This window comes from Caloenas nicobarica, chromosome 8, assembly GCF_036013445.1.
Source record: "Caloenas nicobarica isolate bCalNic1 chromosome 8, bCalNic1.hap1, whole genome shotgun sequence".
Lineage (NCBI taxonomy): Eukaryota > Metazoa > Chordata > Aves > Columbiformes > Columbidae > Caloenas > Caloenas nicobarica.
The window spans coordinates 15,897,816-15,921,155 of record NC_088252.1 but is presented as its reverse complement, the minus strand read 5'-3'; the positions used below and the strand labels follow the sequence as shown (position 1 = coordinate 15,921,155).

Genomic DNA, 23,340 nt, shown 5'->3' with positions numbered 1-23,340 from the left:
GAGTCAGAAGTACCTAAATACTTACTCTTTGCCCTATTTTATAGACGTGACTGTGTTTGATACAAGAAAAAATAGTACTCTCTATATTGAAAAATTAGCATCACCACACTGGACTGAATCAAGAGTTCAGCTGCTTGTGAAAAGACAGTATTAATCCTGATTCAGGCCCTTAGAAAATGAAATATCCCACAACTAACAAGCCTGTTACCTACTGAGGAGAGGAGATTGTTGGGAAAGGCACACTGCAACACCCAGTTAGCGTAACTCACAGGTATCTTTGGCAACACACCCATTCTAGGGAATTATTCCCGTGTAAATCTTCCAAAGGACAGCATCCTATTGCCTCTCAATGACTCTCAATCTCTCTGGTATATCATGAAAGCTCACACTTGAGAATGCGTATAACTGTAAAATATCTTTCATTCCTTTATTCAAACTTCACATATACAGTGGACAAAAAGACATTTTAAAATAGATCCATATAATTATATGGATTTTTGCAACATATCAAATTCAGATCAAAATTAAGATATACATTGTATCTCATAACCAAGCTAAAGCTTAACTGTATACTTCATTTGTATAATAAAACCCAGGAACTACTAGAACATTCACCAGTCAAATTCCATTGAGTGGGATGTTGTTTACAGCAATTTGGCAGTTCAGAATCCCTCTTTACAGGGGCTATACAACCACACTGCAAACAAGTATTTGAATTAGGCAGTTTCCCTTCTATTCTTCCAAACAACCTTCATTTTCCAAAAGCAGCTGCTCTAAGTTGCAATGGATAGAGGAAGATTTAGACCAGTGGTTTTCAGTATGCAGGTTACCAACCCCAAGTGAGAAGATGATCAGCAGCAATCTTTATATAAAGAACAGCCAGAACCTAAACTCAGCTCATCTTCACAGGCCTGATGTGGATTTGATCATGGTTGGGTGTTTTTCCTCAGGTGCTACGAGCACAAGCACTGTTCATGCAAGTGGAAAGGACCAAAAGTTCAAAACAAGAGCCAGAAGGGTGACAGTGGATGTGGTTTTAAGAGAAAGGCTGGAGAGAACTTCCATGTTCTCATGATAAGCCAAAGAGAGCTCCACAAAACACGCAGTCCCGATGGACGAGATAATGACAGTTAAATGCAAAGTTCAAGTTAACACATTTCCAGTGTAAAAACATTCCCTCCACCAAACGTTAGTACTGCCTTAGTCAGAATCTAACAACTGACTCTTAAAAAATAATACAACTCTTCTTCTAAAGACTGGGAAAGTACAGGTAACAACGTCTTGAAATCTAGATTAACAGGTCAAGATTTTACAAAGAGGTTGTAAGACTTAAATAATCCCTTTTTAAACTGCTTAACACGTCTGATAAATAGCTTGCATGTCAATCTGATATATGCTGTACCGTTTGGCTCTTGAATCCCAAACCTTTCCATAAGAATTACCCAATACAGAACACTGTCAAATAAATAGTGAAAAACCAACAGATACTGTCTGTTTTGAAGCATGAAGAATAACAGTACATTACAGAAGATAATCAGCATTACACACACAGGGAATGCCATTCTGGTTGAACAGATTAGGAAGCAGCATCCTCCATGAAATACTAGGCACAAAAATAAATCAATTAGACAGGTTTTTCTGCCTAATGGACAAGTCTAAAATTAACATTCTTGGCAATACAACATTGTAACTGATATGCTTCTCAATATTTAAGAGCTTTAATTGCAAAAATCATGAAGCGATGTTTATATTTGTGTCTTTGACAAGCAGTTACAGTTCTGGACAGATTTCTTCTATGCTGTGTGCTCTACTTTCCAGCTGGTCACGAGTAGCATGTGCTGCATAAGAAAGATTACAAAAAATAGATAATTCTTCACAGTCACTGAATGTTTTCGAAACACACACAAATACCCTCCTGAAATCACCTTTGCTTCTCCAATGGTAATGTTTGCCAATCCATTTTAGCAACCTACAAGCTTTTAGTTTGAGAGCGCAGAAACTTCCAAAATAGTTATATCATCTTCATGTTCCGAAGAAATGGTGAACACCCTTGTTCAGCACACCAAGTACTGTGTGCTCACAACCCCTGGAACTAGGAGGATTGAACCCGGGAGTTACAAGAGAGATAAATTTGCAGAACACATGAGGTTCCTGAAACACAAGCAAGTATAGTACTTTCCAGGTCAAATGTCACTTCCACATCAAACACTTCAAACCAAAACAAGCTTGTAAATGAAAGAGCACAGTCTGTTGTGTTTCTCAGGAAGTCATTAAACTCATGGTTTTGAGCAAAAGAACAGCAACAAATCAGGGGAAGCTTCTCATCAGTGATTTTCATATGAAAAAGCCCTATATATATTTATATGTATAGATATGTAAATATATATATATGCACCTGAAAATTCAACAGCATAAAGCAAAGAGAGAGAAAACCACAGATGATAATCTTTTTTAAAATGGCCAGTTAGGCTTCAGCAGGAGTTAGACTTGGTAACAAGTGCGGTGCACAGCTGACAAGCAGAACTAATCTGTGTATGCTCCCAGCCTTCTCACTCACGTCATCTTCAGGGTGATGCTCACCCTGGTTAAGAAAACACAACATATCCTGTATCTATGGAAGGCCAGATGAGCACACCCAGTCAGCTGACAGCTAAGCTGATCAGCAGTATCTGAGCAGGGTTATCAAAGCAATGAATGCTAAATGAGCCATAGGGAGAGAACAATTGTTTTACCATCGTCAATTGAACTGCTATAGATCGCACCCTTGTATGCGATACTTTTGTGTAGCAGAAGTAAAAGACAGCTCTGCATTGAAATCATCATGCTTACATCCACCCACATTAGGAATCTCTCCTTCAGTGATTTCAAAGACAATTTGTAAAGAAAAAGTGTTTGTGGAGAGGAACAAAGGTCACTATTTTGCTGGCAAAGTCTATTTACCTTGTTCACAGAGTCATAAATAGGGAGTATCCAGAGAAATTCCAGTGTATCTAAAATGCTGAAGCAAGCAATCCTAATGCAGTCTAGTACAACCTGAACTTTCGTTTCCACCAAAAACCTTGGCTGCTAGAATCCCTATGCATGGCATAAGTTACAGCTACTTGAGGCAAGAAAGGAATGACTCATCCACTTAAAAACACTTGGTAGCCCATGATGAAGACAGGGGCAAAAATACACAAACGGTTCTCACCATCACTGACTGGACTGGCCATCTTCATTTCAATCAGCAAGAAATCTCAGTCTGTAACCAAGAAGCGCAACTAGTATTAGCAGAGCTGGTGGTATCTGACAGAAGTCTTCTTAAAAACCTGTCCTAAGTCTTTAGCCCCTTCTTCAAAAGCCGAGTGTGGAGATTAAGAGAGTACTGTTAGTTTTACTCAAATACAAACCAGACAGGATTAGAGGGTAGAAAGGAGGATCAAATAAGAGAAGCACAGAACCTTTTAAGGATCTTAATAGACGAAAATATTCCAAGTGAGAAGATGGTCTCAAATTGCCTGAAAAACCACGCAGGAGCCAGTGGAGCCCTAGAGTCACAACAGACCACTAAGAAATGCCTCTTATGTCACATCTTTACCTGGAACAATCACAGTACTATAGAAGTCATGTTATTCCGCTGGAATACAAAAGACACTGTATGCCAGCTCTCACTTACATACATTGACAGTCTCAGACATAACAGGTGAGTGGTAGCCACATAGAATCATTTTGGTTGGAAGAGACCCTTAAGATCGAGTCCAACCATGACCTAAATCTAGCACTAAACCATGTCCCTAAGAGCCTCATGTATACACCATCACCAGGTGATCTCAACTTCAGATAAACTGAAGTCAAATGGAAGAAATTATCAAAATGTAGCTACAATACAGCATGCAGAAAAGACATTTCCTTTGCAGTTAAAAGCAAGCATCTGAGCTGTTAGTTTAACAGTGCGAAGCCAAAATAAGCCATCACAAAAAGAGAAGAAAAAAAAAAAAATCAGCTCCTGCATCAATCAATACAATGAGAATACAATGAGTAAAGAAAACCCTCCTTTTCTGCTCTGTGAGAAAGCACTTCAAAATACAATGACTTGAAGTTGAAGAGCTCTTCGAAAGCTATCCAGATGAATCATCTCTCCACACAAGGGGATTCTAAGGAACAAGAATATTAATAGCATTTTGGTCCACTTCCATGAAGGAAACAACCAAACTGAAATACTATTTTAAATACCCAATTGCCTAACATAATCAAAAGCATGGCATGACCCAAACCATAGGCTAGCAAAGAATCCAGGTAGCAACATGGCAATGTTGCTGAATATTTATCATCTCACGGGAATTTCTTAAAGCATGGGCAGTGGCAGAAGACAGATGTTTATTAACAGTTTTGACTGTACTCAATCATCCTTTGACCAACCCTGCCACAAAGAATCACATGTGATCAGTCTGAGGGCTTCAATTCACCAGCCACTACAAAAGTAAGACCAGTACTTAACCTCAGAAGAATTGATCAAGTACAGAGACCAAAAGCTCTGGTAGTTGATGCAGAGATTAGGGGATAATGAAACCTCAAGGTTTGTTAAGCAGAATGATACAACACAAAAATGAAGAATTTAGAACTACATCAAGTTAATTGAAGCTATTTCTATATGCCACAGTGCAGAGGTGAAACAGTTAGTTAATGCGTCGATAAACAGGTAAGCGGTTACATTCGTGGAATTTATTGGCCATGAGCAGTCTAAAATTGATATTTACCAGTTGTGGCTCTGAAGCTGGTTATGAAGCAAGGTGGAATGCATTTCAACAATACAGATGGAAAATGCTGCAAAGGTGTGCCTTCTTTCCACTGGTGAATGCAGCTGGGGAGCGGAGTTGCCTCTGTTTTACAGCAGAGAGCAGAGAGATGGCAGCTTCCAGCCATGGAGAAGGCTCATAAGGTTGCCTATTGGAGCCCTCCTTTCCCCTGGAGAGTGAAGCTCTAGTAAATAGCCATTATAAGGCATACGGTAAGTTACTGGATCAAGTCAGTCCATTAGTGGGTCTCGGACATACGAAATGACCCTTTCAGAGCAATTATGAAGGCTTTAGTCCTATTATTTATTATGGGAGGACTAATATGGCAATCTGCAGAGCTTAAAAACTCAACTTTGCAGATCACCTTTTTATTGTGTGGAATTTAAACTAGTTTTAGAAGAGTTCCTAGTTCACACGGTTGTGAAAAGCAAATGTGAACCAAGTTAAACGCATGCAGCATCTTCCCAAGTCCGCAGACTGTGCTGATGTCTCATAGCTTTGCCAAGCAACAGATGGAGAAGGCTTAAAGACTTCATTGCCACCGGTCTCATGAGCAACAGATGTCTATTTTTTAATGCCAAAAACTTGTTTGAAGTGCTGTTACACACAGAGGTGGGTAGTGAACAGCTGTAATTATTCACCAGAAGGACACCACAAAAATCAAACACTTCTATTATATAGCCTACCCTCCTCACCCAGGAAAAAGCTTAAAGAGGTGTCAGCCTTTACAGTTTTATGAGTCTCCTATCAAGAGACAGCCCTGAAGCAGGTTTTAGAAACAGCCTCCAGCTAAAAGTCCCAGACTTTCTTCCCATAGCTGCACTAAAAGCAAAGCTGTGGGTCTTACTCCATACTATAGAAATGAACATTACTGCTTAAGGACAAGTGTGTACTGAAGTCCTGACAGCAGTTTTACATTACAGTAAGACAGAGAGAAGTTCTTACTTAGGAAGTTAGATACGCCCCTCTCAACAGGGAGAACACATTCATCCTAGTTTCTCACTGCTGGCTACAGGATGGTTTGGGAGCAGAATGGGAACTGAACCACAACATAAGGCCAGGCTCTCCCACGTGGCCACAGCTTTAAGCGTTCTATACAGGACAAACCTTCTTTTAAAAAGGATGCTGGCAACTTCGCTACCAAGAGTCAGTTATGCTGGGGAAATAGTATGAAGCAGAGATGTTTGCTTTTCTGTTGTGCCACAACAAACAAAAGCCCACATGCTATTTAGCAATACTGGTGGGTTTGGTACCGTGCTACAAATCCACCTATCAAGACAACACACACCATTGCATATTGAGTGTTACATACAGTTCTCTTTCTATTCATTCTCACACAGTGTATTTATTTCCCAACAGCTGAAAGGACCACCAGTACTTAAACATGTTTTTTTAATTAAGCAGTAAGTAGCTCACCGTGTTCAGTAGCTTCTGTATTCATCGTTTCTACATCTGCAGCATCACACATCTCTTCATCCTCATCATCATCCCCTTCTTCACTATGTAGTTCCTTTGCAATGAGTTGTCTTGCCAGTTTGATGTTTCGTCCTTCATTGTAGTGCATTTTTCTCTTCATTTCAAACTGTTTCTTCTTCTCTGTGGACAAACAAATGCAAATATTTATTTCTTCCCTTTAAAAAACAAAAACAAAACACACACACAAAAAAACCAACTTACTTCCTCTTCAGAGAGGCACCAGCTGCTTCCCAGGTCAATTTTATTCCTACCTTGAAAGTCCATTGTTTATATGATCAAGCAATAACTGAATTCAAATTATTTTCTTCAAGCAGCAGTGTGTTCTTATTTAAATGAGTCTGACTTACAAAAAGGCAAGTAATTAACGGACTGGAAAGGCTATAGCATTTCTAAAAGAACCTGTCTGCAAGCAAGAGTATGTCTGAACCAAGAGAAGCATCTAGTAACAGCATAAGAAACTCCAAAGTTTCACAAGCCTATTTTCTAAGTAACCTTAAGGACAAGCTGAGCTGCATTGATAGGATAGAAGATGAAGTTTTGCAGATGTCCAACTTGACTCCTGGCTAGCTACCAAAGGCCAGTTATGAGAGATATATTTACCACGTGTAGAAGAAAATATTTTCCACTTCAGCCATGGCCTGAAGCCTAACTTTGCTCCATGTATTAAGCATTAGAAGGTCTAGCAGTAACACATTACAATTAAACTTTGCTTATTGGCAGCCCCAACACTTTTTTTTTTTCTTCCTTTAGAATAGTAAAGTTATAAGTCAGTTGGAGCCAGGAAAGATGAGAAGCAACAACTTGATAATGCAAGCTTGAACACTTAGAAGTATCATTGTTTGACTGCTTCCTCAAAATGTGCTAGCCCAAATTAACACAAAACAACATCTGTTGAAGATGGATGAGGCAATTTGCTTACGAATAAATGTGGGTTTCCTGCTGCAGCCATCTACCAGTTGTTTTGAAAACAACGGAAATATCATCTGTACGTTTGCAAGCTGTTAGTAACATCTTAGTTGCAGTGGTACTCATTGAATTCTTAAGTCTACCTGAAATATATTCAGAGAAAGAAGTACTCCCTCACCCCAAAACCAGAAGAGCTGCTTATTTGAGATGTCTAGGTTTCTTAAGAGGAATTTCCATACCGTAAGCTTCTACACAAGGAGGCAGCCAGCCAGAGCAAGCAAACTCCTCTTTATATGTAGATTCCAAACAGTCCTGATTTGAAACAAACAGCATATTTGTTCCATCTTTTACTTACCCATTAAACACCATATATCTCCATTTTCAAATGCCAACATCTTTCTGTTAATTAGTACTTTTTCTTCCCAAATATTTCTTACTGAAAAACTGAAACTATTTGTAGGAAAAAAAAACAAAAATGGGAAAAAACCCAATCCAAACCACCACCACACACCAACTTATGCCTACCTCGTTCTTCAGGTGTTAATTCTTCATCCTCTTCCTCCTCCTCACTGCTTTCCTCTTGCCTTGCTATAATCTTGGGTCTAGTGTCAGCTGCAGCTGCCAGTCTACATAAAACATGCAATACAAAATGTTGAAGCAGCAATTTCTTTGCTATTTAAAATACATGACATTTCAGGACACTCATACCAACTGCTTAGTTCATTATTTTTGCCATATTTATGCATACTAACAACCTGTAAGAGGTTTTAAGTACCAGTAGCATTATCAAACACAAAAAACAACTTAATTTGACAACAGCAAAAATTTGACTTCTAGAGAAAACAGCAACACCTTTCCAAAGAGAAAACTGCTCCAGAAAAGAGGATTATCTTAACATTTAGTCAATTTTCTATGACAATACTTACTTTTTACTCAACACATCGGCTTCCAAGCGCTCGTTTGATTCTGAATCACTCACTGCATCCTCATCATCTTCTCCTACCATGCTTGGAAGGCAAACAAAAAGTAGCCTTTATCAATAATTTGTTGCTTAAAATTTGCTTGATAAAACAGTCTATACCTTACAACGTTCAATTAAAGATACCTTTAATACTTTAAAAACTTTCAAAATCTAATTTACATATTGATATGAATGAGAACTTTATGGTCCAGTATATAGATATTAACTGAAAAAAAATAAAATCAGTACAAGTCAAACACTTATTGCATTCAAAGCCTCAGGCTTGCTACACATAGACCTTATAAAATTGACTTTGTCCTTTTTGACAGTTCTCCTCAATAGCTGTAAGCCTTTATTTAGAAGCTTTGTAAATCTGAATATGTTGCATATATCCAATAGGCCTGCACAGTCTGTCAGGCAATCAGCTACAGTAAATATTACATCATCCACAAAGTCAATTTTGCTGTAAAACTACTAGCAATTCCTACCAGTTTAGCAAGCCTACCTGTGATAAGGAGTACTTGGCTCATCTATTTTCATCAAGCCATAATCTTTCCCTGCTGGGTGGTACGTAGCCATGATGTTCATTTCATCCCATGTCTGGGACTTTTTACTGAAATAAGAAAACAAAATTAAATTTTCTTATATTCTAAAAACAATTAGTTCTGCTTGGCCACAGAAAAGGAATATTTAGAATGTCTTTTGACCTCTACTACACACTATGCACAAAGAATATTGTTATAACACACAAGCATGTTCAAAGTATGGCTATCAAACACTGCTCTATGCAGACTTCAGTTAAGTCATGACAAATTACCAGTGCAACTTAATTTCCCTAACAATTCACAATAGCTAAATATCCTCAGTGATCTATAAATGGATTCTTACTCACATATATACATATATCTTCTCAAGAGGCTACCGGCCTTGTTCAATCACTGTCCTATTAACTGTCTGCTCTTGTTAGAAGTCACTGTAAAATCATTCTTCCTCTTATTACAAATGCAACACCTCAACAAAACCAAATTACTTCCACCTCACCTCTGTTCAGTGAGCTGCTATGATTATTAGTGAAACTGTTGCATAAACAATACCAACCAACAACTTCCTACAGCAAAATACGTAGCATTAAACAAGCTGATTATGAGTACACTCTAGAAGGACAAAGGCTGTATGAACAGAACGGAACTGATTCACTGCTGTAATTAAGCAGAGCGAGTTTCGCATTTCACACAGACAGGCACCAGTGACATTATATTATTTAGAATTTCCTCAAGTAATCAGAGAACGTGCCATTTTATGTATATTCACAAACAAAAGCCCACCCTTGTGGCCAGAGGAAGAGTCATCCCTCCACTGATCTAAAAGCCACAGAAATGTTTTAATCAATCTTGATAACACAACCGCTCTTGAGCAGAATGCTATCTGTAAAACAAAACCAATAAAGCAAAATTCCAAGTACAAATACAGAGAGCACTGTGTAATACAATGCGGGGTGGGGGGAATAAAAAAAAACAAAAAAACACAAACAAAAAACTAAAGGGATTAAAAAAAATAGATCCGGGAGTTGATGCTGAATCGTACACACCACAAACTTATACTCCAGAAATGAATAAAAAAAATCAAATGAGCTTAATCCCCTTAGCATATAGTAGCCAATGCCAAACTCTCACGTTTGAGATTTCAGATCTATTCAATCATTTTGTGTGAACTGCAACATAAGGATTGCAACCTAAGCAGCCATCACGTGAGTCAGATTGCCTACTCTGGCGGGGTGGAGAATCATGAGCTTCCTGATGACAAAGCAAGAGCTCTGGTCCATGAATTCCAGTTATTCAAACCTATCTATTTAGGAGTCAAAAAATCCCCAGTCAAACATCAGCTAAACACCTGCTTAAAGTTCATCTGTGACTAACAGAAGATGATCATACAGTTTCATAGTGAGTGCGTAAGAACTTTTGCTAGCCGTAGGTGGATAATGGTCAACAGCCCCTCTAAAGACGATGGAGTTTAGTTGAAGAGGACTCACGACATACAGGAGAAACTCCCACCACATGTTTTGTGTTAACCACACTTGCCCAGAGCACATCCAGGTTTATTGCCTGGGCTCGCAACTCAATATGTAATAACAATATTGGCAACCTTAGAAGAATCTCTTTGGCATGCACTGCTCTCCAAATTAGACAGCTGACAACTAGTAGATCAGTAACTTAGAAATAGAAGACTGAGCAAGGTTTTAGTTTTTCAGACTAGGTTTAGTTTTTCAGACTCCTTTCTTTAAACTCAGATGCCAACTCTAAAAGCCTTCGCTGTGGAACTTGTCCCAAAGCACAACTTAAAATTCAGCTAGGAGAAAAACTGTCATTACTGGCAAACAGACAAGCCTGTCATTTTACCTCTCCATGTAAAAAGCCATCACAGGAGAGTGACTAAGTGCTCTAAAAACACACACCTCCCTTGACTATCTCCAATTTAGCATGCTTAGGCATGCCTGAGCAGCATTACAGTAATGATAGAGCTTAAGACCATCAGAGGAAAATGTTTCCTGACACCCCTTCAGATACAGAACTAGGAAATGTAATTTACCTTAGGAAAATCAGCTTTGAAAAATGTCAGAAGTGCTCATTTGTATTCTCTCACATCTTCAGATATATATAATCATTTGTTTTGAGATCACACCTGGATAGGCAAGAAGTTTCTGCAGCAGTATTGCCCACAGGAACGCCTCACTGGCTCCTGCCATAGCAGACTCTTCTCACCTGTTCCAACCCAGCTGTTGGCGCGCACACACACACTTGCCTAGTTACTTTGTGAAATGCCAGATCAGATCGTTCACAGGCTCTTACAGGAGCCTTACTGAAAAAAAAACTGTATACTAGGAATGCCAAGAATGTATCTACCATTAAACCACGATCTCAGCTCTTAGGATGCAGTTCCAGTGGTGTCCCAATTTCACAAGCTGCTTCTTTCACCATATTTCATTAAGGAATTCATTTCCAGAGAATTTTACCATCCTAACAACAGTGCAAAGTGAATAATGATGCAAATACATGCAAGCTCTACTGAACACGGTGCTTCAAAAGATGACAGCTGACACAACTGAGCTCTTTTATCTGCAGCTATTTTTAAAGGTATTCAGATCTGAATTTCAATATTAGAAGTAAGTAGAGGGGCTGCTGATAGAAGTGCACAAAGAGAACAAATACTTTAATTTATAAACTAATTTTTAATCTTCAAGGAAAATCACAGCTGTAATATTTATCATTCTTTGAAGTTCAAAATGATTAGTTCAGATTTAGTCAGAAATAACACTGATTTAATGAAGTGTTGTCAACCAAACAAAATACCTGCACACAAACCAGCTTTAAATACACTATACTGATCTTTCCAGGAAATCTTCCAATGCAGCCTGCCAGGTTTAGCCAATATCCTTTAACTTCCAAGACAATTTCGGAATTAATCTAATTAACTTTATTGACTCACATTGGTAAACGAGAAATAGAAGCTGGACTGCTGCCACTTAACTGTTTCACAAAAAATTACTGTGTCCTATAACCAATATACCGCACACTCAGCTCATCACTTTGAACTCTAATTTCTGATCATTCTTCAAGATTGTGTGAAAGACGCTGCAGAAAATTAAATAGAGGCTACCAATATTAAATAGAGGTTACCAATAGTCAGTTTACTTCATGTCTAGTGTGGTAGCAAACACCTTCTGCTACATTATGTTAAAACTAGAGAACAGGAAAAAAAATACAGCATTTCTGTAGCATATTGCTACTTACATTCACCTCCTTCAAAAACATCATCTCATTCCTTCAGCTGCAATAATTTCTCCCTGAAAAGCAGGAGCAGCTAACACAGGCAACAGAGCAACCCAAAACCTCTTTGTTCCTAGCTTGCTGACTTTAGACTATATTCGTGACTTAACTAGGTGAAGAAGAAAGGAATATTACCATAACACAAAAGAATAATTGCATGACCATTTTATTTTATCATTATTTCTCTCTTTGCAATGCCAAGCAAGGTCCCAGATGAAGAAAACCACCAAAAGCAATTTTGGAAATATAGAGTTCGTGTAAAACCCTGGTCATCTAAACATGATGTGAGTCTCAGAGAAACATTAGGCAGTGCATGCTGGGTGCTAACATCAGGAAAAGTGCAAGAATTCTTACTGGTCAAGGGCAGCTACTGGCTGCATAAAAACCACTTCTTGCGTATCTGGACTAACTCAGCATATTACAATTAAACCAAGACCTTCTTGTCATTCAAAACACAAACCACATGGCCAGTGCATAATCTCAAGTATGAGACCTTCACAGATGAATGTTGAACAAGCAATAATACATCTTTCTTACTTATGTTTCAACCCAGCAAAGGTCCTCTCCCCAGGGACACACTTCTAGTCACAGAGAAATAAGCTACCTTTGAGAAAACTGAGAATAAATCTCACATGGCAAAGAACACTTTGCAGCAACTGTAAAGCCTTTCTGTTCGTCTTTCTGAACAAGCATTTAAAGATAATATAGCTCCTGATAATGTGTCATGAGCAGCAGGGAACCACATCAGCCCTCCAGCTGTCACACGGCGCTGCCATGAAGAGCCAGCCCTGCAGTTCCCGGACTGCCCCCGCCCGGCGCCCCCAGCCGCCTGCCCGGCCCTGTGCCCGGGACCGCCGCACCGGGAGTGCACGGAGCCAGTGACCCGCTCCCCCCGTTACTGCTCCGCCCGCTCAACGCCACCCCCGACAAACGGGAGAGCCCAGAGAACCCCGGCTGGAGCCGCCGCCTGGCAGAGGCCGCTCCGCGGGAGGCAGCGGGGCCGGAGGGAAGGGTCCCCTGGGACCCGCCGCCTCAGCACCACCAGGGCCCGGCGCGGCCCTCTCACCCATGCTCGTCCTCTTCGCGGGCCGGACTGGCCCGCCGCGCCCCGGTGGCCGCTCCCCCCGCCGACTGCTTGCTGCCGCCCTTCTTGAGGATGCCCTTGATGGGCCCGCGCCCCGCCGAGGCCGAGGCGGCCGGCACCGAGGCCGCCTCCATCGCCGCCCGCCCGCTTCCGGCCGCCGCCGCCGCCGCCTCACGCCGGTCCCGCCCCGCCGCGCGTCACAACCGCCGCTGCGGGGAGAGAGGAAAAGGGCCCCGCCCCACCGCCCGCCGGGGCCGCGCCCCCTGGCGGCCGGCGGACCGCCAAACCCTTGGCTGTTTTGCGGTCGGTCTGGCGCGGCTGCCAGCGCCGTGTACGTGCGCGGGCACACGCGAGCATGCGCAGCGGGAGCCGCGGCACGGCGGCTCGCGCGTGTGCGCAGGGCTTGCGCCCACGCGCGCGGGGGCGGCTCGCGCACACCTCCGGGGCTTCTGCGCGCGCGTGGGCGGGCGCGAGGCTTGTGCACGTGGGGCGCCCGTGCGCACGCGCGCGGTGCCGCCGAGGCCGCGCGCGGTCTGTGCGCGCGCGTTCGGCAGGAGCGGCCGCTGCCCCGGGGCCCCCGCGCGCCCCGCCCCGCGCGCGCGGCAGAACCGCCCGGTGCGCGGCGGCACGAGCCAAGAGGCGGCGCGGGCTCGGACGTGGCGGCGCTCCGCCCCCAGGAGCCAGCACAGGCGGCGGCACCTGGCGTGTCCTGCGGCGTTTGATTTGCGTCACACAGGAACTACGGCGTTAGGATCTAAAAGTTTGAAGGGTTAATGGCTTAAACACGGCAGTTGTTTCTGGCCCCTGCAAGGCCTCCCTCCCATCTCAGCCGCCTCCGGCTAGTGAAGATGAGCGAGATGTTGGTTCCCTGCCAAGTTCCTCTGGCCCGCCCAGGGGAGCAGAGCCCCTTGCTGCACACCCCCCCCGTCGGGGTCCCACCGCAGCCAGTGCAGGGCGTTCCTGCAGATGTGCAGTATTCTACATCCACGTCATTGTTTCTTCACGTCAATAAAAGCAGCAAAAAGAGCTGGGGGTCACTGCCAGCCAAAGCCACAACACGCGTTTGCTGGTTCAGATGATGGGGGAAGCCCAAATGTCCGATTCCACCAGACCTGGGATGACCTCCAGGCTCCTTGAGCAAACCATTTAACTTCAAGATGCGGTTGCTTCTGTTGCATTGCATTCCCGCTTTGGGGGTGCTGTGGTGTCAGGGGAGGGGCAGACCCCCCCCCACTGAGCCCCCCGCCTGCTCGGAAAAGTCATGCAGCTGGGAAGGTACAAAAGCCCCGAAGCAGATATTTTAATTTCATTTTTAATGAGCTGCATCAATGCTATTCAAGCAGAGTTGTCATGGTGCCAGGTGAGCACCTGCCAGGGCAGATGCCGTGCCAGCGGGCGCTCGGCACCGACAGAAGCGGGGAGCGGGATGTTGGGCAGAATCTGCTGTCTCTTGGTGTGCAGGGAAAAGCCTCAAGAGGAGAGGACAAAGGAGCAGCCCCATCTCTTTCTGTCTGCTTACGGGTACTCTCAGAGCTGACCCTTGGGAGTGCAGGACCAGCCTCACTAGAGGCAAGAGAGGACACACAGGCACTGGGCATGGAGGGGTGCTAAATTTCTGGACATTTTTAGACAAAGGGCCAGATCTGATTTCTAGCAGGGAGGTCGGCTGGCTTGGTAGCAACAAATGCCTGCAGCCCTGCACCAGAAAACATTCAAGACCCCCAGTCTCAGGTCCCAGGCTGCAGGACCGACCCCCCTGGTCTGGACGTTGCCGCTGGGAAGGCAGTGCCTGCGGTGTAGCTCAGACACTGTGGACTCCTCGCAGGCCCAGAAGTGTCAAGACAAACATGAGAAACAAACCTGGTGCTGTGTGATGAAAGTTTTTTCCCCAGGACTAATACTTGCACGTCACATCTCATACCCTTTCCCATCCACGTACAGGAGGACTCACAGCAACAGCAGAGCTTCACGTCTGCATCTCAGCATTTCTTTTCTTCACCCATTAGCTTTGAATCAGGCAGTTACTCTGCAAAAGTCAGAGCAAGGCAAAAAAGGGGGGAGAACAGTAGAGGGAACAAGAGCAAGGAGTAACTCAGGGCTGGCAAACTACTGTTAGCAAAAGGATTATTGCATTTCTCTGTTACATAGAGACATTCTAATGGATAATAAAGAAAGCAACAGAGTTCATCGCTGGTCTGGTGCTGTGTCACTGTGTGCCGGGAGTTACATCTCGGGAGGGCAGTTCAGTTGATCCGTGGGCATCATTTTCTCAGTGTCAATCTTGTGGGACTGGAGAATGCCCTTCAGCTGCTCCACGGTTTCTGGGTGCATGTCGGGAGCTCTTGATAGAATCCAGGCATAGTCAATGTGAAAAAGCCAGAGGATGTTAGTGCAGGAGTAAACCAGTGAGTAGTTTTCGTAGTCGGTGGAGATGACCCAGTAAGGGGCAGAAGGCATGACTAGGAGAGAGAAGAGCACTGTGAATGCGATGTAGGACCAACTGCAGCACTCGAGCTACAGCTTCTGGTGCTGTTCCCACTTTTGTTGCTCCTGAACCACATAACTGTGGTCAGTACAAGGAGCTATAATTTATAAAAGCCTATCAGGACTCCTTCTTCTGCCCAGAGGAACTCGGTAAAGCCACAAAGCCCTGATTAGGAAGGACTTGCTGGAAAATAAACACTATGACCTGAACAGCTTGGCCACTCCATCTTCAAACTGTCAGGCAGAAAGCAGACGTGAGTCCAGCAGGCAGGTGTAAGTGCCCTGGGATTTATTTCTGATGCACGCAGGAGTGCCAGGTGCTGTTGTCTGGGTTGGGGTTGCACACTCTGTGAGTGATGCCTTAGCAGCACAGAATTCAGTCTGGCTGTGCCCATGAACAGTACTTGTATCTCCTTTGCAAGTATCCCTGCTCCAGCCATTTCTACAAATAACCTGTCTATGTGAGAGCTATGAAGTAGCCAGGGAAAAGGTGTGAGGGAGCAGAATAAAAAGGGAGCCAAGGGGAGACTTCTGCTCGCTTTCCAAGTGTTGCTACGGACAGAGGAAAGTGCTGCACTACACGAATAAAATGCACTGCACCTCAGCAGGCCCCTGTCGTGTGTTACGTTGACAAGGGGAAAAAAAAGCAAACAAAAATCTATTATTAATGGTTATTTAACACCACTTGTAAGCAGAGGCAGGGTGGGCTAGTAGCTGTACCGCGGTGTTCAGAAAAGCCTATTCCTGGCCCTTGCAGCAGCTGTGGGGCTGCCTCCCCCTCCCAGCCCCATCTGGGAATGACCTGGAGGGACCACAATGCTGCAGATCTGTCTTGCTTTGAGATCAGCAAGGGAAGAGTGCTCCACCACGGCAGGGCCTCTAGCTGTAGATGATGTATAATTATCACCAAACCACTGCCTGTTGGTCACAATGTCTGTCCTGACCCTTTGCCATCACCCTGTCGTGCTGCGCTGAAGTCGCCGGGGAGCTTTGCCCCTTGCTGTGCTGCCTGTGCACCCCTGGTGACCCAGCAGCGCTGCCGGCTTTGTGCAGGGGCTTCGTGCAGGCGCTGCCCTCCCGCCCTGCCTGGGCCACATCGCAGTGCAGGGAGGGCTGCCAGCGCCCAGACACACACTTACACCAGTTAAAGCGGACGCCCAGCTTGGCCGGCTCCTTTACATCCATGTGCATGATTTCTCCTTCGACTTCGTTTACTTTGCCGCTGGAACTGAGGAGAGAATGTCAAGGTGAGAAATAAAATCAAGAGAGTTTAAAATAACTTTTTTTTTTGGTTCCCACTAAATAATCCCTCCTGATCCATCCACCTGCCAAGAAGTGGCTGCAGCACATACCAGGTAACCATGGCATTCCTGTGGGAATAGCTCACCCCTGGGGACAGTTTCAGCGGCGCCCAGGGCACACCAGGTCCTGGGCCAGGTGCAGCGGGGCAAATGCTGTCCCCAGTTAAACCATCCCAGCACCCCAGGGTGCCCCTTCCAGCTGGGTGCTCTTCAGTGCCATAGGGATGGTGACAGAGAAGGGGGCAAGGAAGACCCTTCTGTGCGGGATGGGATGATGCCAGCACTGATGTCAGATGTGCCAGGATGCGGCTCAACTCTTGCTAGTTGTGGAAGGTATCTGTTCGTGTCTGTTCAATCACCTGCATTTTTTCCAGGTCCCAGCACATTCCTCTGCACACAAATGACCTGTCCCTGCTTGGCTGGTTCAGAGCACTGCCCTGCTGGCAGCGAGCCCTGAGGCTTGGGCTGCCCATCTTACACTTGCATTTTTCCCTGGATGCCTCAAGACCTGGACACTGCTCATGGGGCAAGAAAGTTTCACGCTTCCCTGTGAAGCAGGAACACCCAAGCAGGCAGAAGCTAATGCTGCCAGGAGCAGAGGTTGAGGGGCTGATGCTGGAGCCATGCACCAGTGCACACCTGACCCCAAATTTTCCTGACATTTCAGGGTCCTGAGCTGCTGCAGTGGTGACACCAGCGGTCAGATTAGTCTCCCGCAGATCAATGCAGGCGCAAATAAATGGGCAGCTGTTTGCCAGGTGCTGCCCTAGCAATGGAGCTGCAGAGACAGTGCTGTGCAGTCAGCGAGCAGCATGGACGCCGCTCTCTGCCGGACACAAGGGATGTGTTGCTGCGTTGTTGTTATTGTGAGCCAGAACAAAGTCCCCATGTCATGCCAGGGAGCACAGGCGACAGCGCTGCGTTCGCCACTCACTCCCACTCATTCATTCAGCCGCTCACAGCAGCTCCCCATGGCAGCTGGGGCTGGTGGTGGAAACAGATGAATTAATATCTGCATCAGTCCTTGCGAAAAGCCAGGAGGGGTCGGGATAATTGCAGACTAATGAGTATAATAAAGGGAATAATCGGTGCATTCACTTTGCTCACTGATTGAAACTGGCAACGATTGCCGATCCCCTTACACAGCAGTTACTACCAGTGCAAGGTAAATGCTCCAGAAAAAGGGTGTCAAATTCTTGCTTAAGTAAAAATGACCCGTGTGGTTCACCTTCCCTGTCCCTTGTCATCAGGTCCCTTTACTCCAAAGCAGAGAGGAGCCCAGGGCACAGGCACCCCTCAACACACAGGGGCACGAGGTGGTGGCTGCCATCCCATAACCACCCTCGTAACCCCCAGGACAGGACCCGGGGCATCTGGCTTCTCAGCCATCGCTGGGGATCACAAACCAGTCAGGGGGAGATACAGACTATTTCACACTGGAGTCGCCATGTGCACTTGATCTATTTTCTCACAATTCACCTTGGACAATGAGACAGAGACCAGCGAATCACCAGCAGAAACCAGAGACCCCCATCTCTGCTGTAACCACAGCCAAGCCCGTTCTCCCAGCTGAGCTACTGCAACCACAGGGTGCCTCCCCCAGCACCCTCAGACCCAGAAACAGGCAATTTGAAGCAAAATGATCACCCAGAATGGTAGGAGAGGTGACAAGAGTGCCACGGCTGTGGTGAGGACACAAACACTTACATCAGTTCCTTGTTGATCACCTTGAACTTCCCATTCTCCTTCAGTGAGTAATTTGCCTGGATGCAGCTTCCTTTCTCGAAACTTGAGGGCAGCTTCTCTATCTCATACCATTTCCCCAAATACTGATAAAAGAAAGTCCAGAGAGAAGCTTTTAGCGCAGGAGAGCTGAGGCAGAGCAGCCAGCTCGTTTGCTGGCACAGTTTCACCTGCTCGGTTCATTTGAGCATCCCCCTCCATGGCACAGGAGGCTGGAGGGTGGGTTGGTGGGACCACAAGGTGTCATGACTGAACCCACCAACCCCTTGCCCTCACCCAGGCAGTTTGCTGTTGCTCCCATGCCCCCTTAGCCTAACTCACTACCTGCCATGAGATTTTTAGAAAGCTTTTCACACCTTGTTGATGTCGAAGTCTTCTTGGACTGGTGGATCTGGGCATGGGCCCATGTGAAACATCTGGCCTTTCCCAAAGCCAAAGAGGCCAAGCAGGACCGAGAGCTGCACTGCCGTGCTCAGCATGGCTGTGCCGGGGGGCGAGCAGGAAATTAACCTGAGGAGGAGGAAAACAGCTGAGCTGGGGCCTGCCTGGAGCAGAAAGTTGTGTGAAATACGGCAAGAACAACAGGACGTCTGCAGCAGGACACCTCAGGGGCACAGGAATGAGAAAAGGATCATGAGGATCGTGCATCGTGAGTGGGACATCCACATGTCTACCAGGGCTGCCTGGTCCTGCGAGTTGGTGGGATGGACAGTACAGCTGCCTTTGTGGGGGAAACAGTCCATGTTTTTATGTGCTGGGATGTACACAGCACTACAGGGTGGGGAAGCTGGTCAAGACTCAAATCAGCACCAAATAAAACATTAATTGACATCCCAAAGGTGTGCTTTGACAAGGGAAAGGACACATTTTCCTGCAGCAGGTCCTTACAGCCCTGCACCCCGGGCATGATCCAGCATTCTCTCTGCTACATGCCCACCAGCAGCAGAGCAGAGGTGGGAGCTGTGCTGCTCCCCCCGAGCAGCCCCCGGGGCTGGGATGCTGCCCATGTGCTTTGGGCTCTGCTCACGGCAGGTTGGCACTTACAGTCCCCACAGCATGGAGCTGCTCTGCTTCCCTGGCCAGAAACTCCTCTGTAAGAGCAGCAGTAGCATTTTCCCCAATTTCAAACGAAAAGCCCAGCCTATCTCCAGCCGCAGGGCATGGGCCCCACTGCAGACACAAACACAGGTCCCATTTTGAATCTCTTAATTCAGAGACGTACCTGGGCTGATGAGGCGGAGTGATGCTCTGCGGAGGACCAGGGCTGCCAGGAACAGCTCTGTGGTGAGCTCTCCACCTCGTTTTATAAGCGTGCTGGGATCATCATTATTCAGCACTAGCACAAGCCACTCCCTGGTCCTCGATGTGGTTTGTTTTTTTGGCAGGCTGGTCAGCTGCCTTAGATCTGCAGCTGGTACAAAGCTGGAGATGGGCTGCAACTTGGCTGCTCACCCAGGCGAACAAAGGCACCCCACGTGTCTGGGTGTCACTCCCCAGCTGCGGAGCTCTCTTCAGTCCAGCCATCCACGAGAGCCTTGGACCTGGGTGCAGACAGCAGGGCAAGGGGAGAAGTGCTGCAGCCTTTGAGAGGGGCTGGGGACAGCAGCAGCTCCCATCCTGCTCCCTCCGGCCCAGCAGCAGCCATCGCTGTGCTCCCAGGAGGGACATGCAACCTCCTGCCAGGGACCACTCAAGCCCTGGAGAACCCCCAGACCACTGCAACATCCTTACCACTCGCAGGAGTACATAGGGAGGATTAAGTAGTGGGAGGCATCACAGGCTGGTCTGGGTAGCCACAAGACCTCTCAGCAATTTTTCCTTTCGACTTTTAAGTCTCACTACAAGGAAAGACGCTTGTGCAACTAGTTCTGTGCTGACTTGGCAGTTTTTCCAACAGGTGCCCAGCAAATGACTTTGACAGCAGAGCAGCCATCTGTGAAGGCGGCGAGTCCCAAGAGTTATGCAAGGAAAGTTGCGTAACAGACAGGATGCTCTGTGTTTAATTACATTTTCTTTTAATCTAATCTCTGTTGAGACTTTCTCTCTAGGTGTGTTTTTACACGCTGCACTGCCTACTTTCCACATGTACACACATGCTGTAGAGCCCCTGGCTGCCCGAATGCCACTCCAAGAGCACCAAATAGCTCTGTCCTGTCCCTTACCAGGGCTGTGCTGCCAAGGTGCGCCCTGAAACATGGCCACAGCCAAGGTGCTCCAAGGACCTCAATGGCCATTGCAGCTGAGCACGGCTTATCCCACACAGACCTTGCAGCGCTGGCGGGGTTGAAGAGCTTGAGGGGACCACCCGCTCCGCGGCCCTGCCAGTAGTGCTTGGCATGGGGCAGGGGAGCAGGCAAGGGCTCTCCCTGCCTGCACCCCTCTCCCTCAGCGGTTTGACAGCCGCTGTGTGCATGCCCTGATGGAGTTGCCCTGGCTGCCCGTATCAAAGTCAGAGGCGTCCTGCAGACCGTCTACAAGCCTGCACCTCTGTTCACCTGCACCTCTTGTGATACAAGCAGGTTAGAAATCAGAAAAGCCCTGACCTGAGTGGTACAAGCACCGCCATGCCATGGTGCACTGCGAAGGAGCGATTCCCACACACAGCAGACCCGCGAGCTCAGTTTTTCTCCTGAGCTCGGTTACCTGCATCCTGCAGAGCAACCAGGGAGGAAAGCACTGCAAAAGAGCAGCCTTGGCCACAGCAGAGCATTTGCCCTGTGTGCATGAGGACAGAGGTGTGTCAGTGTGCACATCCACATCTGTGCATGGAGCACTCTGCTGCCGGAGGGAGTGAGGACTCCCTGGCAGTGATGGCATCCATTTAGCCTTGGATAGAGCATTTCTCCCTTACCTGGCAGCAGGAGCTCGTACTCTGACCTCCAGACACTGCCCAGCATCCGAGGGCTGCCCTGCAGTGCTGGCCCTGCCAGCGCTGTGCCCAGGTGGCCGGGCACTGCAGTTTCGGCTCCTGGTACCCTGTGGCCAAGGTCACACTGAAGCAGCGAGACATTCACCCAAGTGTGCTCCGCGAAACCTGCTGCAGGAATATGCATTCACCTGGGACATGGCCACAAGGCAACAAGGAGCCAGGAGCTACCAAGAGCTGACAGTCCCTGAGCCCCAGCGAGAGTGGGGATGGCATGTGGGGTGGGCTTTGCTGTAGCCATAAGCTCCCTTGCAACCAGCACCAACAGCAGTAGAAGCAAACCTATGTCTTAATAGGAGACACGGGGGTCTCACCTCCAGCCAGAGGCAGCACCTTCAGAAAGCCTTCCCAGCAAGAGGCACCCCATGGGTGCCAAGGCATCGCACGCCTGGAAGCACAGATGATGAGAGCTGACAGCTGAGCTCGCTGCCAGGACCTGTCTCCATGCGAGCGCTGGCTGTGCCTTCCCCAGGGGCACATTTTTGGGCTCTGCCTGACCAGGCATCCAGGTATCTGCTGCTCCCATGTTTGAACGGAGCAGGATTGGGCTCCTGCAGCTGAGTCCCTGCTCAGGCCACCAGGCCAGGACATGTTCAGCGGCCACCCCATCCCCAGCACCACCAGGACCCTCTTGCCATCCCATCTCCAACACCCACCAGCACCGCTTGCCCACACAGACCAGGACTCTACTCCATGTCCTGCCTGTGAGCCCAGAGCAGGACCCCACTGGTGAGCCCATCCACCTTCAGTGCACAACAGAGCAAGGGTTCGGGAAAAGCATAACCTTATAATTGCACCTAATTGCAGGGTGGGGAGGAGTCATCTCCACCTGGTGAGCAGTTCGAACCCTGGAGCAGAGGAGGGGAGGCACATCAAAGGGCAGGAAGCTGGAGCAGGGGTGGGAGGGCAGGAAGAAGGGGAGCTGTGGGAGAAACCAGGGCAAAGCACCAGACACGCTGTGGATGCTTCACGCAAGAATTAAGCCTCCCCCAGATTTCTGGGTGGTGAGGCAGCTGCAGGGCAGGTGCACAGGGTGCGTGCACAGCATGTGGAAGGCGAAGGGCTGCAGGGCCGGAGGACAAGGCAGCGCTGCCTGCAAGGCGGCTGAGGGTGCAGATGGGGTGTACGGGCAGCGTGCACTCACGGGGAGGCAGTTATGGGTGCAAACTGTACACGGGGTGAGGTGACACAAGCTGCACAGCACGTCAGGGGTGGGCAGGGGAGGCAGCCCTGTGTGTGGGGCGCGTGCGGGGTGTGCATGGGGTGAGGTGGTGCTAGGCATGTGCTGTGCGTGGTGTGAGGCAGCACCGTGTCTAGGGCACATACAGATGGGCCGGGATTTTCTCATGTTACCCAACTGCCTGTTTCAGAGACGAGGCTTGGCTGGCCCTAGGGAGAGGAGGCAACAGAACTGAGTGCTGCTGGCAAAGAAAAACCCTTGTTAGAGTAAGCTGGAGATGCAGATTAAATCCAGCCAGCTGAGGACTGGGACAGTGCAGTGCAACACCACCCCTGAAACTCTACCTGCAGGTCACCTGGCTTGGTGCAGAAGTGAGATTGTCCCGTTGCACGCATCAGGCCACCCTGAAACGACCTCCTGGCACCCCAGGGAAAGGCTGTCTTATCATGCTGCATCCCCCAGCTGGGATTTCAGGAGCTGCAGAGAAGCCCCCAGCAGCTTTGGACCTGCCATAGGATGGGAGAGCAGCTGGAGCGACACCATCACCTCAACCCTGTGATGAGATCTAGTCCAGGCCTCTACATTACTTAGGACAGCCTAGAAACTGCTCAAGCTCTCACCAACGGGAAAATCCTCCAGCAGAGACACTGCAGGGACCAGGAGCTCTGAGAACTCCCTTT

The 23,340-nt window shown here is 47.2% G+C and overlaps 2 protein-coding genes across 5 annotated transcripts; both read right to left on the bottom strand.

Annotated features, from left to right (window-relative positions):
- Window positions 1-402: 402 nt before the first annotated feature.
- On the bottom strand, window positions 403-13,309 carry PPP1R2 (protein phosphatase 1 regulatory inhibitor subunit 2). 4 transcript variants are annotated; one of them, XM_065639609.1, is made up of 7 exons: window positions 13,009-13,306; window positions 8,624-8,731; window positions 8,084-8,164; window positions 7,683-7,783; window positions 6,192-6,371; window positions 3,191-3,241; window positions 1,750-1,838 (listed from the first exon to the last, which is right to left on the bottom strand). In XM_065639609.1, exons 1-6 carry the CDS (start codon window positions 13,158-13,160, stop codon window positions 3,237-3,239), a joined length of 627 nt encoding a protein of 208 aa, XP_065495681.1. In that variant the 5' UTR covers window positions 13,161-13,306; the 3' UTR covers window positions 1,750-1,838; window positions 3,191-3,236. The 4 variants fall into 4 exon arrangements, with proteins under 4 accessions (XP_065495679.1, XP_065495681.1, XP_065495680.1 ...); XM_065639607.1 differs by lacking the exon at window positions 3,191-3,241 and having other exon boundaries at window positions 403-1,838; XM_065639608.1 differs by lacking the exons at window positions 1,750-1,838; window positions 3,191-3,241 and adding an exon at window positions 3,253-4,133 and having other exon boundaries at window positions 13,009-13,307.
- A 1,691-nt stretch (window positions 13,310-15,000) lies between these two features.
- Window positions 15,001-19,033, bottom strand: APOD (apolipoprotein D). Its single transcript, XM_065640487.1, has 4 exons — window positions 18,911-19,033; window positions 18,519-18,640; window positions 16,650-16,738; window positions 15,001-15,485 (listed from the first exon to the last, which is right to left on the bottom strand). The coding sequence occupies exons 1-4, from the start codon at window positions 19,031-19,033 to the stop codon at window positions 15,250-15,252; spliced, it is 570 nt and encodes a 189-aa protein (XP_065496559.1). The 3' UTR covers window positions 15,001-15,249.
- Between the last annotated feature and the right edge of the window lie 4,307 nt (window positions 19,034-23,340).

Excerpts from the sequence above, each read along its gene's own strand:
- PPP1R2 (XM_065639610.1), bottom strand. The coding sequence starts at position 13,160 with ATGGAGGCGGCCTCGGTGCCGGCCGCCTCGGCCTCGGCGGGGCGCGGG. Across the intron at positions 7,784-8,083 it reads GCCGATGTGTTGAGTAAAAA|ACTGGCAGCTGCAGCTGACA; the intron begins GTAAGTATTGTC and ends TGTTTTATGTAG. Across the intron at positions 6,372-7,682 it reads ATTAACACCTGAAGAACGAG|AGAAGAAGAAACAGTTTGAA; the intron begins GTAGGCATAAGT and ends GTTTGTCCACAG.
- APOD (XM_065640487.1), bottom strand. The coding sequence starts at position 19,033 with ATGCTGAGCACGGCAGTGCAGCTCTCGGTCCTGCTTGGCCTCTTTGGC. Across the intron at positions 18,641-18,910 it reads AAGACTTCGACATCAACAAG|TATTTGGGGAAATGGTATGA; the intron begins GTGTGAAAAGCT and ends TTCTTTTATCAG. Across the intron at positions 16,739-18,518 it reads GTGATCAACAAGGAACTGAT|TTCCAGCGGCAAAGTAAACG; the intron begins GTAAGTGTTTGT and ends TTCTCTCCTCAG.